We start from the raw sequence: 17,239 nt of genomic DNA, 5'->3' as shown, positions 1-17,239 counted from the left end.
TGTATATTTTATATATATAATTTTACATATAATTTCTAAAGGCTTTGATATTTCAGGTTATTAAAATTTATTTTATTTTTATCCTTGTAATATAGTTCTTTAAGGTAAAAACAATTTACTGTCATTTAAATTTATAGTTAAAATTGGATTTTCTGCTAAAGGCCATACTAGAGGCCAATACGTTGTTGATAATGCAACTCTTATAAAATTGCCCTTTTAAAATTTATGAGCAATATTATTTAATTTAATTTAAATTTCATATGTTTAATCTATTTCTAAATATTCAGGTTATTAATTGCTTTTATAATGTGTTAAATTTAATAATCCATAGCTAATTCTAGTTGATTCTTATTTATTGCCTTATTAGCTTACTTCACATAATCTTATAATTAAATAAGCTTTATTTTTATTTGATTTTAAGCTCACTTTAAGTATAGGTTACCCAAAAACAACAAAATCTTATTACAAAACATCACCATCAAATAAAACACTTTTACTATCATCAATAATTTAATTCAAAGGATGTCTTTCACCGTCACCCCATGCACAAAACTCTCCGCAATACAAACCATTATTTTATAAAGTATTTATCTAAATAAACTATTCACTCTATAATTCTTAATCTTATAATTTATTAGAGTTATTTAAATAATATATTTTTTAATATATATTTTATGACGGCCATTCATTTTCTAATATCCATTCTCCTGGTATATTTTCATAATAACCTTAAGGTCTTTAATATTCTTATAAATATACTGTACATAATGGCTCTTTTGTAATATTTGTATCTTTTTTTTTTAACCATTAATCCCACCATCGTAAAACTTCCTATAAAAACCCTATTCTAGGACCAGGTTTTGCGAAATGCGGATATTTATGATTCCATGGTCCTATTAGTGCTTTTTTTGGGCAACATTTTAAATTTTAAAGCATTCTAAACACAGTATTAAAATATGAATCCTTCCAACCACCTACAAGATAAACAGCACATTTTATATTATCGTAATTTTCACATATTGACCCATGCTTCCAATAATCATCTTTATATTAATGATTTAACCATGTTTCTATTAATAAAGGGTTATTTTATAACCTTTCTTTCCATATATCTTTCCAATTTTAAGGCAATAATAATGGATCTGGAGGCCTTGAAGAATATGCTAACATGATAAATGCCCAATAATTATTATCATTTAATAAGCATCCTTATATATAAAGTTATAAATAAAAATAATATATATATATATAAACCTCCTTTATAATGGATATCGTCTTCATATCTATCATCAGTAGAATCTATAGATACAATAGCTTTTAAAGGTTTAGGATTATAAAAAGCAATTTATAAGGCATTAAATCCTCCCCATGAAATACCCATCATACCTACATTTCCATCACACCATTTTTAAATAGAAATCCAATTAATTATCTCTATACCATCTTCTTATTCTTATGGCAAATATTCGTCCCTTAATAAAATTAAAACTTATATTTTTTATTTAAATACTCTAGTATTCCTTCAGATTCTCCACTTCCTCTCATATCAACTCTTATGCAAGCATACCCATGTGAAGCTAAATAAGGATGTGTTAATTCATCTCTGTAAATAGTTCCATCTCTTTTTCTGTATGGTAAATATTCTAATACGGCTGGGTATATGTTATATTCATAATCAGATGGCATCCATAGTCTAGCAGCTAATTTACAACCATCTTTTAGTTAAATAAATTAATTTTCTATTTCAATTATTTTATTAGGAAATTCCGTTCTTATAAATATATCGTTCATAATAAATTAAACTATAATATTATTGTTAAATTTTTAATATTAATAATATCTATTTTTTTATTAATTTTTACCTCTAATTTTATTGTTTTAATAAATAAATTTTGATTTTTAAAAAAATAATTATTAAAATATTAATATTTTTAAACTATTTTACTTTTAATATAAAATTCAAGAATAAGTTTTAAATTAATATTTTATACTAATTTAATTAGTGAAAATTTAAAATACTTTAAGTAAATAAGTTAAAAATTAAAAAGGGAAAAATTATCAAAAAAATTTTAAAAACAAAATTTAAGTTAACCTATTTAATTATCTTAAATAGACTATTTTGCAAGAACATAATGTTATATTAATTTAACTTCAAAGGTATTTGATAAATTTTAAATTAAACATTTTCTATTTGAAATTTTTTGTAAAATTGTATTTATTGACTGTTTTTTTATCCATTTTAACTGATTGTAGAGTTTAATTACAATAATTGAGCAGATTATATAATTAGTTTGGATATGATTATGAAAACAATTTTACTGTTATAGAAAATAACCAAAAATATCATATAAATTCATTTTTGAAATTCAAAGTTAAAATTGAAGCATATATTGGGCATTTGAAATAATTCCTAAAATATTAAAAATAAGAAACTAATAAATAAAAAAACATATTAAATTATAAAAACGTCTTAAAGTTTAAAAAATAAAGTTAGAACTTACTAGTTTTTATAAATATTTTATATATTTGTTTATCTGTATTTTTAATTTTATTAGTAAATTTAATTTAAATTTTTATTTATTTATTCAGATTTATAAGTATATGTTAAGAATTTAAACTGTAAAATAATTTATATTTTCAATTATTACTTATTTTCATTTTGCTTATTATTAATATTATTATTTAACTCCTATTCATATATATATTTATAATTATTTTGTAAATCTTTAATTTGCTTACTAAAAGCATATATAATGCCTTTTATTTAAATAAGCTATTATAATAGTAGAATTTCTATAAATTCCTTTTAAAAAAAAATATAAGAATACTTTCTTAATTTAGCTATTTTTCTTATAAAATTATCAAAATAAGTTTTTATTAAAAATATATGGATTTATTTTTAAATAATTTTATTTAATAAATTTAATATTTAAAAGTTTTCCAAATAATAATAATTATTTTGTATTCAAAAATTCATAATTTAATACTTAATCAGCAGCCAAGGCTATCCCAAAAACAAACACAATTCATATTTAATAAATTATAATCCGTAAAAATATTTTTTATATTATATTAATAAACATAATTTTAATAAAATTATTTTTTATTAATACTGACTTTTTATACTATAAAAAAACTAATTTATAGAAAATAAAAATGAATAAATAAAGTATAAAGTTTATAATGCTTTTTGATATGAAAATATATTACAGTAAATATATTTTTATTTTATTTTTAAAATATTTATTTTATAAATAAATTATAATATATAATAAAATTAATTAAATATATAATTATTTATAAAATATTTAGTATTTAAAATAAATAATTATTTTATAAATAAAAATATAACTATATATATATCAAAATGAATACTATTAAATATATGATCCATTTTTCGATTTTACTTCAACATCCCATAGTTTCATTTATTATCCCCATTTATATTCAGTATTAATTAGACACTGTTTACAAGCCTTTGTTAAGATAATTTTTCTTTATTAATAATATAATCCAAAATTAAATTTGACTTAATCATAATTTAATGATATCACGATTGCACCTTTAGCTTGAGTTTTTAGCTTTTAATAAAAATAAATTTAATTTTTTTTTAAAAAATACTGTTTGTAATTATAAGACTTATAAATAAACTTCTCCTTATAAATTATATACTTTTCCATCTAAAAAGATTCCTATTCTGAAGCTTTGTAAATCAAGCAACCCAGCTGCTGATAATTATAAGTCAGAATTTAATTTAAATCCCATTTATAAATTAGGAAGATTTTAGCAAATTTAAACTATATCAAACCTAAATTTATAATTTAATGAAACATCAATAGAAATATTAAAAGGAGTAGGGAAACTAAAGTCAAATTTCTAATTTTCACTCACTATATAAATAAATTAAAAAAAACAAAAAATTAAAATATACATTGTTATAAAGGAGAATTATTTTTCATATTTGCAAAACTACATACTACTTTTATTAAAAATAATAATAATTTTTTAATTTTTTATTACATGGATAAGCATCAGTAATAGGTGTTTTTCCTTATGAAGTAATGATAAAGAATTAAATTTAGCAGGCTATATTTAAATTTTATTAGTAACATTCATGTTCTAAAGTACCTTTAACATCTATTCCCAAGATTTTTTATTAAAAGATTTATGTTTCTTTTTTTTAATAAAGATAAGCTTTTTAATTTGATTAAAGATTTCTATTTTTAAAAAATTATTTATCATCTTTATCATTTACTTTATTTAATTAATTCAAAAATTATTTCCAATTAATAAATGACTAATTATTTAATTCATCTTATATTTCTTGCAATAATTTGTTTTTCTATTCTTAAAAAGTATTTTAAGTTTTCTTCACTAAGTTTAATTCTAAATTTTATATTAATACAATATTTTTTAATGCGCTTGATTCAGAATAGTAACCTTGCGATTATTAATTAAATTCATTATTTAATATAAATTAAGACTTAATAATACTTTTTATTACATTTCCTTCATCATCAATTGTAAAACTTTGCTAATACTAAGTACTTTAGTCTGCTTTTTAAGTTGTTTTTTATGTGTAATTTTATTAAATTACAGTATTTCCATTTTCAGATAAGGCACTCATTTCTTTAGTATATTCTCCGAAGTAATTAGTTTCTTTGTATTCTTCTGATTTTTATTAGCTTTAAACTTCACCAATTTGATAATCATAATATTATTTCTTAAGTAAAGGAGATAAACTTTCAATAATTTTCGATATAGATTTTTTATAAATATTATTTATATTTTCAGACATTAATATTTCAGTAGGTTATCCATTCTGTTTTTTATTAAAATAAAATTAATTAACATTTTTTTATTAATTAAAAAATATATAAATTTACTTTTAATGTTTTGAATTAAATTATTGGAATTTAGTTTATAAGTTATAGTTTTTGAGTTTAGTAGTCTTTTTATAAATCTAATTACTCAAACTTATTATTTTATGTTTATTAATTATAATTTTGATAAAGATTTTAAATTTCATTTAAAATAGAATCAATACCTTATATTATTGTTATTTCTTCAGGTTTATCTTCTTGGTATACTTAAGTGTCTTATTAGAAATAAATTGCATATTAGAAATCTATTTTATATTTAAAGAAAATTAATAAAATAAGTTTTAAATTTTTAAAAAATTACATTCTTCTTTTATATTTAAACAAGAAAAAGATATTTTATATTTATGGACTTCTACTGTTTTAGTGTATTAATTGTCTTAGTAATTATTAATTTGTTAATTTTTTAAAATTACTTCATAATAATAACTGTTTGAAAGCTATCTTTTTATAAAAAATAAATTATCGTCTTAATTTGCCTAGATTTTATTTAATAAAAGAATAAATAGATGTATATATTTACAATAAGAATTTATTATTAGTTTTTTTATAGCACTAAATAGATAGTTATGGATACTATTAAGCTAAATAATACAAATGATAGGCCGAAAAATGCTAATTATTTTTTATTAAGCTTCATTTTTTATTTTTTTAACAAAATTATAATTATAATTATTTTATGTATTTTCTAAATATTATTTAAAAATAAAGATTTTTAAAATAATAAATTAATCTACATAAAAAACATATTATAATTTATAATATATATTTTTTTAAGTTATTTCATTAATACTTTTGTGTATTTAAACATTTAAATATCTAATAATATTACGTATTTTTTTTTAAAAAAAAAATAGAAATAAATAAATAAATTTATATTTTATTTCTATGTTTTAATAAATATTTTAGAAAATTTTATAAATAAATTATGACATAAGACATATTTAATTTATAAATTATTAATTAGTTATTTTAATATAAAAATATTACTTTTATATTGATTTTAAATGTTAATTTTTATAATAAATATTTTCTCGTTTAAAAAAGAAAAAGGATTATTTAATAATAAAAATTTAAAAAATCTAAATATTAATTTTATTTTTAAATAATTTGTAACTATATATTAAAATTTAATTTTTAATTTACTTAGTAGATTTTTTTTTTATTATTATTATATTATTCATCTTATTGTGTTTATAATAATTTATAATGCCTTTTATTTAATTTTATAATATATAAATTAGTATAAATTTTTAAATTAATATGAAAGCAAAATTAAAATATAATTTTCTATAATTTTTTTAAAAATCTCTTATTTAGTAAAAAAAAAAAGAAAATTTAAATTTATTACCACATAAAATATAAAATTATTTTGATGGTCAACATGAATAAAATTATAAAAAAAAAATGCAAATATAAATAATAAAGTATTAATTTATATATTAAAAAATTTAAAAATAATAATTGCACTAAAAATGTATTTTTTGTTATAAAAAAATATCTGAAATAATTTTACTTTAAAAATATTATATTTATTAAACTAAAAGAAATAGTTTAATTATATTTTATTTATCCTGTTATAATAAACTGAAATAAAAATAAAGAAATTATTATAAAGATGTACAAATTAATTAATTATATTGTTATAGTCAATTATTTAACAGATATTATTATAAAATATATTGATATTAATAAATAATTTATTTTAAATATCAAAAAATTAATTTAAAAAAATAATAGTAGTAACTATTTTAGATTTTAAAGTAATTATTTATTTTATACATTTGTATATATAATTATTTTACTGTTATTATTTATTATGCTATTTTTTTTAATTTATTTTCAAAAAGTTAATATAAATTTTATAATCAAAATTAATTTATTAATTTATCAATTTGAAATAAGATTAATATATAATTAAATTTTTTTTTCAATAAGTAGATAAATATATTTTTTTTATAAAAGCATATATATTTGAAAATACAAAAACTTAAATATATATTAAAGTTAAGTATAAAAACATAATATATTTATTTAAATAATAATAATATATTGTTAATAATCTTTTATTTAATTTTTATTTATTATTATTTACTTATTTAAAAAATATTGTTATTATTTATCAAATTTAAAATTATTAACATTATTATTATTATTAACAAATAATAACAAAATAATTTTATTAAAAACAAAAATAATAAATTATTTTATTAATTTTTAATTTAATATATAACTTTTATATTAATTTTAAACAATTTATACTTTATATTATAATTTTATTTTTTAAGTAATTATTTGTATTATAATATAGTTTATTTTTAAAAATAGAATAAAAAATAAAAATGGGATAATGTATAATCTGCAAAAGCATAGAGTAAAAAGAATAATAAATAAGTATATATTAAATTAAAATTAAATAAAAAAAAGTAATAAAAATGATAAAATTAGATATACCTGAAGATATATCGGCAATAATTGAAATAAAACAAAGTTAAGCATCTTCAATTATAAAAACTATAAATTCAAAATAATTTTACAATTAAACTGAATAGTAAAGCCTAAAAAGTTTAAGATAGTATTCAGAAAAATAATCAGAAAAATATTCAGAAAATGAAGATTAAGGTTTCAACTTTTGTTCATTAGAAAATGATATTGAAAGTAATAGAAATAAAGTATTTAACAATGCAATAATTGATATAAATTAATCTTAAACTAATATTTAGATTATTCTTGAAGTTAATCAAAGTAATAAATAATTAAATAATTCCTAAAAATACTTTGAAAACTTTTTAAGTCAATTAAACTGATTTATAAAAAAATAAAAGATAAAACTTCGATAATTAATATAAAAATTGAATTTTGTATAATAATTATTATTTACTCGATATTTGTGTAATAAAATAAATATTTTATACATTTAATTAAAAAAAATATATATAAATATTTAAGTTAAAAAGATTTTAAAATAAATTTTATTATAAATATTTGTAATCAATACTAAACTATAAATATTTATAATTAATTAAAATAAATATACATAAACAAATTGTATTTAATATAAAAATTATATTAAATTCAATGTTTTAAATGAAATTTATTTATTTTTTTACTTTATTTATATAATTAAAATAAAACTTTGATTTTAATTTTTGATTAAATATAAATTAATTTTAATATTAATATAAATAATTGAAAAATATATATATTTATATTTATAAAATTTTCTACATAAATAGTTTTTATAATAAAAATTATATTTTTTTAGTTTTACTATATTTAAGATAATTAAAAGTCAACAAATATTTTTAAAATAAAAATAAAAAATAATTACACATAGAATTAATAATATAGTCGAATAAATCATCCAAAATATATGAAAAGATTTATATTTAGAAAATTCATAGAAATAATTTTTAAAAGTATTATTATAAACCATAAATTTAACTCTTTAATATTTATTTAAATTTTTAGCTTTTAAATCTTCTATAATCTTTGGAGGAAAATTAGGAAAATTTTCAGAATTTAAATCTTTTTTATTTATAAAATTTAATTATATTTGAAATATTTTACTTTGTATTCCTATTTCAAATTCATAATAATTTTTATTCATTTTTTCACAAATTTCAGGCATAAATATCATATTTTAAAATGGATTTTACAATTTTTATAAATTACTTTTATAAATTTTATATGATTACATGTATATTATAAACGCTTTCCATAAAAAATAATAAAATAATAAGTTAAGAAATGGTAATAATAATAAAATTATTGATAAAATCAATTTGCCTAAGGGTTTTTTTATCATAGAGTTAATAAATAGATATAATTTGGTAACTTTTGTATTTTCTAATGTTACTTCACATTTATTATAATCTAAATTATAACAACTAATTACTTAATTGTATTAAGATATTGGATTATTATCTATTTGATCTTGCTAATAATGGGTTGAAATTTAATGATCTTACAATTGAAAATATTATGAATTTGTTTACATTTAATAAAAATAATAATAAGTTTTGATATAATAATATAATTAAATATAAAAATAAATATATAATAATATAAATATATATATATACTAAATATATTTAAATCTATATATATTAACTATTTAATTTATATAGAATATTATATTATTTATTTAATTTATTATCTAAAATAATAAAATATATGCAAATTCATATTTAATTTTTTTTTTCAATTTTTATTATTTTTTTATATTTTATTAATTTTTTTTATTTGAAAATTTGTATTAATAATAAAATTCAATACTATTATTTTTTTATTTTTATATATTATCTTATATATAAATATATCATTTATTTTAAATCTATATAAATTTTAGCATAATTAATAATTATAAATAATAATTTTTAAAGAAAATTTATAATATAAATTTATATTCTTAATTATATATATAAAGTAAATAAAATAAAATATATATAATTATTCTTTTCTTTTGATTTTCGAATATTATTTTATTGAATTTATTTAAAAGAATTCTATAAAATTAAGTTTTAAAGCTTTTCAAAAAAACAATTTGATAATATTTAATTTACAAAATATTCATAAGGAATTAATGTCGTTTTTTACAATTAATAATTTATAACATTTTTACTATTTTATGTATAAATCTTAAGAAAAACCTTAAATTTTTTATGTTGAAGAAAACTAGTTTATTTTTATTATAAACAAATCAATATTTTTATAATGTTTTTTTATAATTATATAAAATAATTGATTGATTTATTTTATTTTTAAATTTAAAAAATAAATAATAAAAAATAAAAAAAAATGTAAAAATTTTCAGTATCAATATTCATTTTTATTTTAATAATTAATGTTTTTTCTCAAAACAAAAGTAGTTTCAATATTAATTTGTAATTCTATTAATTCAAAAAAAATATAAAAGATATTTGGAGTCAAATAATAGGTTATGGTTGTACAAATGAAAAAATAGAAATTAAGGATAACTTAGGTTAATGTAAATGTTAAAATGGCAGTTTATGTGTTTGGACTTAGGATAAGCCTATAATGGGATGTCCCTGTATGTAAGTAGCTTAGAATAGTGGAAAATAATGTATAGTTTAGGCCAAAAAAAACGGCTGTTCGTAAAAAAAGTTAGAATGCAATCCTAATTTTAGCTCTTGTACTTGCCCTGATGATTCTTAATGTATTTGGGCAAAAGACAAAGATATAATGGGATGCCCTTGTAATTAATTTTTATTTATTTAATTTATTGTTTTAAAAAAAAGGTGGAAGTGGAAAAATGCCAGATTTTGAAAATATAAATTAAAATAATAATAATTAATAAAGAAGAGGAGGAAAAAGAATGAAATAAGAATTTTGAAAAATAATAATTTAAAAATAAAATATAAAATTTTAATAAATTATTAAAAAATAAAATGTTTGCATCATTATAAAATTAAAATAATAGTATATTTTTATAAAAAATTTTATATATGTTTTCTTTAACAAATTTAAAGGAAAAAATTTTTTTTAACAAAAAAACTTATTTTTTATATAATTATCAATATGCATTATTTAAAAGTGTTCTATTAGCACCTCTTCCTGTCTAAATTTATTATTATTATTTTTATCCTCCATTTTTAAATTTTTTATACAAATAAATACCACCAAATATGCATAATGACACACTTAGACAAATTAATAAAATACCCCAAGCTGGGAATCCGGGTTTATAAAAAGGTGGAATACTAATAGATTCTGCTAACCCTAAAAAACATTAAAAATAATTAATTTATAAAAAATTAAGAAAATACCAATTGTTTAATTATTATAAGAATATTAAGAAACATACTTTCTCATAAAAACATTTCCCAAAATAACATCAACGTCTTTAGGAGTATTACTACTAAATCCAATTAAGCAAATTTAATTGCTTGGGATTAAATAGAACTCTTTAGGAATTATATATTAAACCAAATTATTATTAACATCTTTTACTGAAAATATAAAATCAGGCAATTCAGTATCACATTATACAAGAAAATAATCTTATTGAACTGTATATTGAATAAATTTTAGTTTTTATTTGATAACATTAATAAATTATTGAAAGATTTATTAACTAAATATAACAAAAGAAGTTCCACTATCCACAACAGCAGTAATAGTTTATTTAGTTGAATCTGCTATAATATATTATCCGAATTAAATATTTTATAAACTTATTGCCCATCTTTAATTTTTTTATTAGAGTATATTATGATAACTAAATTATTTATTTTCCTTTATTTTTGAAGGATTAAATCCTCCAAGTACTAATTCTGAATCGGATTTATCAAAAGAAAGGAAAAATGTAAAAGTTTTATTTTCTGGAGTTGAAAATAATAATTCAACTAAATTTTAATTTTAATTAAAACCCATTCCTATTATTCCATCAGCCTATTTTTGTTATATTATTAATTTATCTATAATTTTTTTTTTATACTTTAAAATAATTAAAATCTTAAACTGAAACAGCAAGGATTAATTAATAATCAATTAATATACTTTATTCAAAAGATATAACTGCTTTAGATAAAACACCAGATAATTATCCTTTTCCATATTTTAGAATCATAGAATCTTTTGATTTTTCACATCCATCTAAATTAAGGCAATTATAAAAATTATTAAAACCCTTTATATTTATTAAAATATATAATTTATTTTATTATTTGTACGCTATTTTTACAAGAATCACAAGTATAATATGGTAACCAAAGTAAATCTGAACCTGTATCAAAAAGAATATCAAATCTTTTTTAATTTTTACCAATATTAATGCTTCCTATATATTATGTTTGACTATAATTAATTAAATTCTATTAATATTTTTATTAAACAAAATTATTTGTTTTTAGATTTATTTCTTCTTTTACTGTTTCTTATTAATTTTCTTAATTTTCATGTTACTTTAATGAAATTTTTAATAGATTTTGAAATGTTTAATTTATAAATATAAATATTAAAAATATAATAATAAATTTTAATTAATTCATTTTTTTGTTTTAATCTTTTTTTTATAAACAAAAAAATTATAAAATAACAATTGAAATATTTTATAAAGCAAAAAATTTATATTAATTATAAACATAAATTAATTTAAATATTATTTTAATTTTGGTAAATTAATTATAAATAAAGACTTTAAACCTTACACTTAAATTTAAAAATTTTAATTATAAATTATGTTTTAGATTTAATACTCTATAAATATTCTTAAGGTTATAAAAAATAATTGTTTTTATTTTTTATTACACCAAAAAAGAAAAATTAAAATATATATCTTTTTAAAAAATAATAAATGTAAAAAGAAAATTTATATATGTGGATATTTTTTAAAAGAAAAAACAATATATTAAAATAGTATAAATATTATTTAAATATATCAAAAAATATATTTTTTATATAAATGTAAATAAAAAATTATAAATATAATATTTTTTTTGAAAAGAATTTTTTATATAAATATATATATATAAAAAAATAAATATAATTTATTTATCTTAAAAAGAAAAAAAATAAAAACAATAATAATATAAAATTTTATAAATAAAATAAAAAAAATGTGTTAATACTCCCTTTAAAAAGAAGAAGGGAGAAAAAAAAAAAATTATATATAAATATATTATTTATTTTTTAAAATAAAAAAAAGAAAAGAAAGAATGAAATAAAGAGAAATAACAAAATTAAATTCGAAAGAATTCATTTATTTTATATATTTCTCCAAACCTATATTTTCTAATTATTTTTATTAATGAAAGGATTATTACTAAATTTATTTTTATCAATACCGTTAAATTTATCATTCTATTTTCTAAAAAAAGTGTCGAATTATTAATCTTCATGAAAACAATCTGAAGAGTTATATTGATTATTGAATTAAAAAAGACTGTGATAAACCATTTATCGATTACTTTTTCCATCATTATAAAGTGAATCCTTTATATGTACAAACCCGTGTTTTTTGAGTTCATTTTTGAGCTACTTTTTTCCCCAAAATCTTGTAAATTATCCACAATCATCATATTATTTATGAATTTCGATTAAATAATTTTTTAATTGAATATTATTTGGATGTACATCGTGTTCTCTAATATATAAATAGCCGTTTTCTTTTATAATACGGCTAATTTCTTTCAAGCTTTCTTAAAAATTTTCTAAATGATGCAAAACCATAAAACAAGTTACCAATTCAATAGTTTTAGAGGGAATTATTTTTAGGCTAGAATCTTTGTTTTAGTGATACACGAAAACTTGATCAATTTTTAGCTCTTCGGGACGTACGTATTAGGATTCAGGATATATATCGCAACCAAATATTTATTTTACAGAATATGCCATTGCTATTTGGGCAGATATTTCGCAATTTCCACAGCCAAAATCTAAATATGAGGATATATGAGTACTTTTGGGATCTAATGTTTCTATTAATTTTGATAATCGGTCACAATTTCTAGTTTATTTAATATTTTCATTTTAACTTTTCTTTTGTTTGTTATATGTTATTAATTATGGTAAAGGAGATTCGTCTTTAGAATATTAACTTAGGGATGGTTAATGTTATTTAAGAACAATTTCTTGTTTTTTATATATTAATTGTTTTTAGTGTTAGATTTAATTCATTTTTTTGCTTCTTTTTTTTTAATTTATTTTTCTTTTTTTTTATATATATAATTTATTTATTTATGTTTGTTGCTTTTTTTTTATAATTGAAAGGAAAAAAAAGATAATTATTATATAATAATATATATTCATATATAATATAATGATTTATTTATAAAAAAAGAATTTTTAATTATATATATATATATATATATATATATATATATATATATATATATATATATATATATATATATATTATATTAATAAATAAAAAAAGTTAAATATAATTTACAAAATATTTTAAAAAGAAAATAGATTAAAATTATAATAAATCTTTAAAAATATTTTTTAAATAATAATTGATATTATAAAAAAATAATTCTAAAAAAAAAAAAACTGTTTTTTATAATTTAAAAAAATATAATAAATATTAATGCGAAAATACGAAAAAATCAATTATTTGAAATATTAATATACTACTAAATATATCCACTAACTTCATTGTTCAAATTTTGTTAAAATTTCTTATAGTAATAAACTTTAAACACTAAAAATAGCACACCAAAAGTAAATAAACCTGAACTACAAATAATAACTAAAATTTACCACCATTCAAATTATTCTTCTTTCCCATAATAATAAACATTACAAGCATCTGGTATAGGAAAATTGAATCCACTACAAACTGCGCTTTCAATTTCTTACAAAGATAAAATATCGCCTCTAATAGGTCTCTAATTTACATAAAGTTCAGGCCATATTTGTACGGTTTCAAGTCTAAACAGTTCAAATTCTTATTTTAAAATTTTATTTTCAGATTCAAAATCGCTTACATTTTCAAAAGAATTAATTACGCAATTTTAGACTTCCAATAAACATTAATATTATCCAATTTTAATTTATTCAAACAGACATTCAGCTGGATTTTATGAAATATTTTTACCCATATTGAGACAATTTTTATCGAATAAAATTAAAATATCAAATAAAATATAATTTTATATTTAATAACTTAAACATTATATAGCCAAAGCTGTCTAAATATTTAATTTTCCGTTAATTTCTTATGTTTTTTTTGTGTTATCAATTATATTTAATGTCTCATATATTAATGGATGTGCGCAATATTTACCTCGACTTACACAATTTTTAAAACTATAATCGTTCTAAATATTTGTTTTTAGAAATTCCTCATCATAATGTAATGCTATATGTGGTTTAAATTTTATTTTATTATCTTTTTTTTAAAAAATATGTATTTTTGAATAATATTTGAATAATTACTTAATTATTAATATAATGTATAAAATTAATAAAAAAATTTGTAATTTGAAGAATCTAAAACATCAAACCAATAATCAACTTATACAGGTCCTTTCTATTCAATGGTTCTTGGAAAGTAAATAGTAGTATTAAGAGTAATTTACTTTTCTTCAATTTCTTATATTATACTGTTTCCATTACTTAATGTTATCAATAATACTGGAATATGTATGCTATTATCTTTTTAATAGTAATATATATATATATATATATATATTAAAATATTTTATATATATATATATATATATATATATATATATATTTATATTTATAAATATTTATTTTATTTTGATTACTTTTGTTTGTATTTATTAAATGTATTTCTTCTATATTATCATGTTCTGCAACAATTATTAAAGCTTTAACATTTTATTTTTGAGCATTAAAGGCCTTTAACCAAGCAGAGCATTTTCCAATTCTTATTAATAAAAATTAATTTTTTAATTTCTATTACTATTTTCCATTTTCACAACCATATTGATTTTCTTTTAATGGTAATCTTATTTTCCCTTCTATCATTTTTCCATATGGAATATACCCGAAATCCGCACTTCTGAATTGAATTACTTTTTTTTAAAATAAAATTATATTTCTATGAAATAAAAGAGTTTATTATTACATTGTTTTATAACTGTTGAATTAATTATATGCATTGAACCAAGTATGAAGTTAAAAAGTTAAATAAATTATATAATTTTAAATAAAATATTCATTTTTTTTTTTTTTATTTAAATATATATAATTTTTAATTTTATTATTTTAAGTTTTTAAAAAAATATATATATAATCAATTAATATTATTATTATTCTATTAAAATTAAGAAAAATAAACAAAAATTTCTTCTAAAGTAGACTAGCTAATTGAAAAATCTTCTATTTTTTAATTAAGTTTTAATTCGTTAAAAAGTAATTAAAAAGTTTTTGCAAAACTAAAATTTTATGAAGAAACTTAAAAAATTAAACAATTTAAATAATTTGGGTCTTTCTCATTCATTATTTTTGCATTATTATATAATTAATTTATACTATTCCTTATATCTTATTAATTATTTTAATTTAATTTAATATATATTTTATATCCATTTCCGTATTTATCTCTTAAATTCTATAAACTATCTAAACATACGAATTCTCCGTTTACTTAAATACTTATTTTATCACATAAATCTTCAGCTTCCTAAAGTGAATGAGTAGTTAAAACTATAGAACTTTATCTATATTTAATAAAAAAAATGTATTAAAAAAAGGACTATTAAAACTATTAAAATATTGAATTAAAAATAAAAAAATTAGAAATTATATTACTTTTAAAATAAAACTTCTTTTAAACATTTCCACAATTATCTTTTAGCAATTGGATCTAATCCTAATAAAATATATATATATATATATATATATATATATATATATATATAAAATAAAAAAAATACCAGTAGAAGGTTCATCTAAAAATAACAATGAAGGCGATCCAATAAGGGCATTAGCTACACATAATTTTCTTTTATTTCCTCCCGATAAATTTGCACTTTTAGTCTAAAACTTATCTAAATCTAGTTAAAGATTATAATAATTCACCATTTATTCTAATTTATCTTTTTCTAATCCTTTAATTCTTCCAAAAAGTCTCAAATGTTCTACTGGACTTAAAAAATCCCATAAACAATTTCCTTAAGGACATACTCCAACATCATCAAAATATTAATTTCCTTATAATTGTTTGTCTTTAAAAAATACTTTACCTGCACATTTAGGTATATTAGCAGTTATAATATTAAAAGTAGTTGATTTTCCGGCACCATTAGGTCCCAATAATCCGAAAATCTATCCTTTTTAAACCCCAAAGGTAGTGCCTTTAACTGCATGGAATCCGTTCGGATAAACTTTATGTATTTTAATGGCTTTTATAGAGTCTTAATTTTCTTGATTTTCCACTCTTAAAACTTCTTGGAGAACTCCAGGATCTTAAGCAGGCTATTAGTTAGTAATTAAAGCCTAATTGTTTTACTTAGTCAGTGAATACTTCCATTTATCGCACAAAAAAGTAATCATAAGAAAGAAAAAGCATTAAAAAACTAACAAAAGAGCATATTAATTCCACTAATCAAAAAGTTAATTGGACCTAATATCCATTTCTTATAATCTTTAATCCAAATCCTTAAAAGGGTTAAAATTGCTAAGATTTGTGAGTCCTTTTTCTAAAGTTAAAAGTGGGGAAAAACAGAATGCCAAAATTTAAAAAATTTTATTAAATAACTTATATTAACTAGTATTCTAAATAATAATATTAGGAAAGGAATAAAACACAAAGAAAAGATAAATAGGAAAAGTCTTGAACGCAGAATTACTATTAGAAAAAAAAAAACCACACATATAAGCAAAAGAAATCAAAGATAATCCAAAAGCACTCAAAATTA

General features: G+C 16.9%; 4 protein-coding genes across 4 annotated transcripts, besides 17 other annotated features; 1 reads left to right on the top strand and 3 right to left on the bottom strand. All coding sequences in view use genetic code 6, as the record gives it.

Annotated features, from left to right (window-relative positions):
* Positions 1-26: 26 nt before the first annotated feature.
* On the bottom strand, positions 27-1,445 carry IMG5_008760 (peptidase S15, putative; the record flags this gene model as incomplete). Its single annotated transcript, XM_004039783.1, has 2 exons — positions 1,255-1,445; positions 27-1,208 (listed from the first exon to the last, which is right to left on the bottom strand). Coding segments are annotated over exons 1-2 (1,312 nt in total), but the record flags the coding sequence as incomplete, so codon positions are not given.
* Positions 1,446-1,865: 420 nt separating this feature from the next.
* Positions 1,866-1,913: a microsatellite.
* Positions 1,914-2,415: 502 nt separating this feature from the next.
* Positions 2,416-2,467: a microsatellite.
* A 785-nt stretch (positions 2,468-3,252) lies between these two features.
* Positions 3,253-3,294: a microsatellite.
* Positions 3,283-3,342: a microsatellite.
* A 1,104-nt stretch (positions 3,343-4,446) lies between these two features.
* Positions 4,447-4,479: a microsatellite.
* Positions 4,480-6,543: 2,064 nt separating this feature from the next.
* Positions 6,544-6,585: a microsatellite.
* A 437-nt stretch (positions 6,586-7,022) lies between these two features.
* Positions 7,023-7,095: a microsatellite.
* A 361-nt stretch (positions 7,096-7,456) lies between these two features.
* Positions 7,457-7,491: a microsatellite.
* Positions 7,492-8,533: 1,042 nt separating this feature from the next.
* Positions 8,534-8,578: a microsatellite.
* Positions 8,579-8,905: 327 nt separating this feature from the next.
* Positions 8,906-8,951: a microsatellite.
* Positions 8,906-8,974: a microsatellite.
* Positions 8,975-9,066: 92 nt separating this feature from the next.
* Positions 9,067-9,127: a microsatellite.
* Positions 9,089-9,127: a microsatellite.
* Positions 9,128-9,682: 555 nt separating this feature from the next.
* On the top strand, positions 9,683-10,236 carry IMG5_008750 (hypothetical protein; the record flags this gene model as incomplete). Its single annotated transcript, XM_004039782.1, has 2 exons — positions 9,683-10,098; positions 10,142-10,236. Coding segments are annotated over 2 exons (510 nt in total), but the record flags the coding sequence as incomplete, so codon positions are not given.
* A 151-nt stretch (positions 10,237-10,387) lies between these two features.
* IMG5_008740 (hypothetical protein) lies at positions 10,388-11,485 on the bottom strand. Its single transcript, XM_004039781.1, has one exon. It carries the CDS (start codon positions 11,288-11,290, stop codon positions 10,712-10,714), a length of 579 nt encoding a protein of 192 aa, XP_004039829.1. The 5' UTR covers positions 11,291-11,485; the 3' UTR covers positions 10,388-10,711.
* A 2,143-nt stretch (positions 11,486-13,628) lies between these two features.
* Positions 13,629-13,662: a microsatellite.
* Positions 13,663-13,693: 31 nt separating this feature from the next.
* Positions 13,694-13,763: a microsatellite.
* A 1,255-nt stretch (positions 13,764-15,018) lies between these two features.
* Positions 15,019-15,103: a microsatellite.
* A 509-nt stretch (positions 15,104-15,612) lies between these two features.
* Positions 15,613-16,955, bottom strand: IMG5_008730 (hypothetical protein; the record flags this gene model as incomplete). The annotated part of the gene is made up of 3 exons (XM_004039780.1): positions 15,613-16,039; positions 16,131-16,191; positions 16,256-16,955. 3 exons carry the CDS (start codon positions 16,953-16,955, stop codon positions 15,613-15,615), a joined length of 1,188 nt encoding a protein of 395 aa, XP_004039828.1.
* Positions 16,200-16,240: a microsatellite.
* Positions 16,956-17,239: the final 284 nt, after the last annotated feature.

This window comes from Ichthyophthirius multifiliis, assembly GCF_000220395.1.
Source record: "Ichthyophthirius multifiliis unplaced genomic scaffold scaff_1120509249505, whole genome shotgun sequence".
In the NCBI taxonomy this organism is placed as follows: Eukaryota; Ciliophora; class Oligohymenophorea; order Hymenostomatida; genus Ichthyophthirius; species Ichthyophthirius multifiliis.
This window is presented reverse-complemented; position numbering and strand designations above follow the sequence as displayed.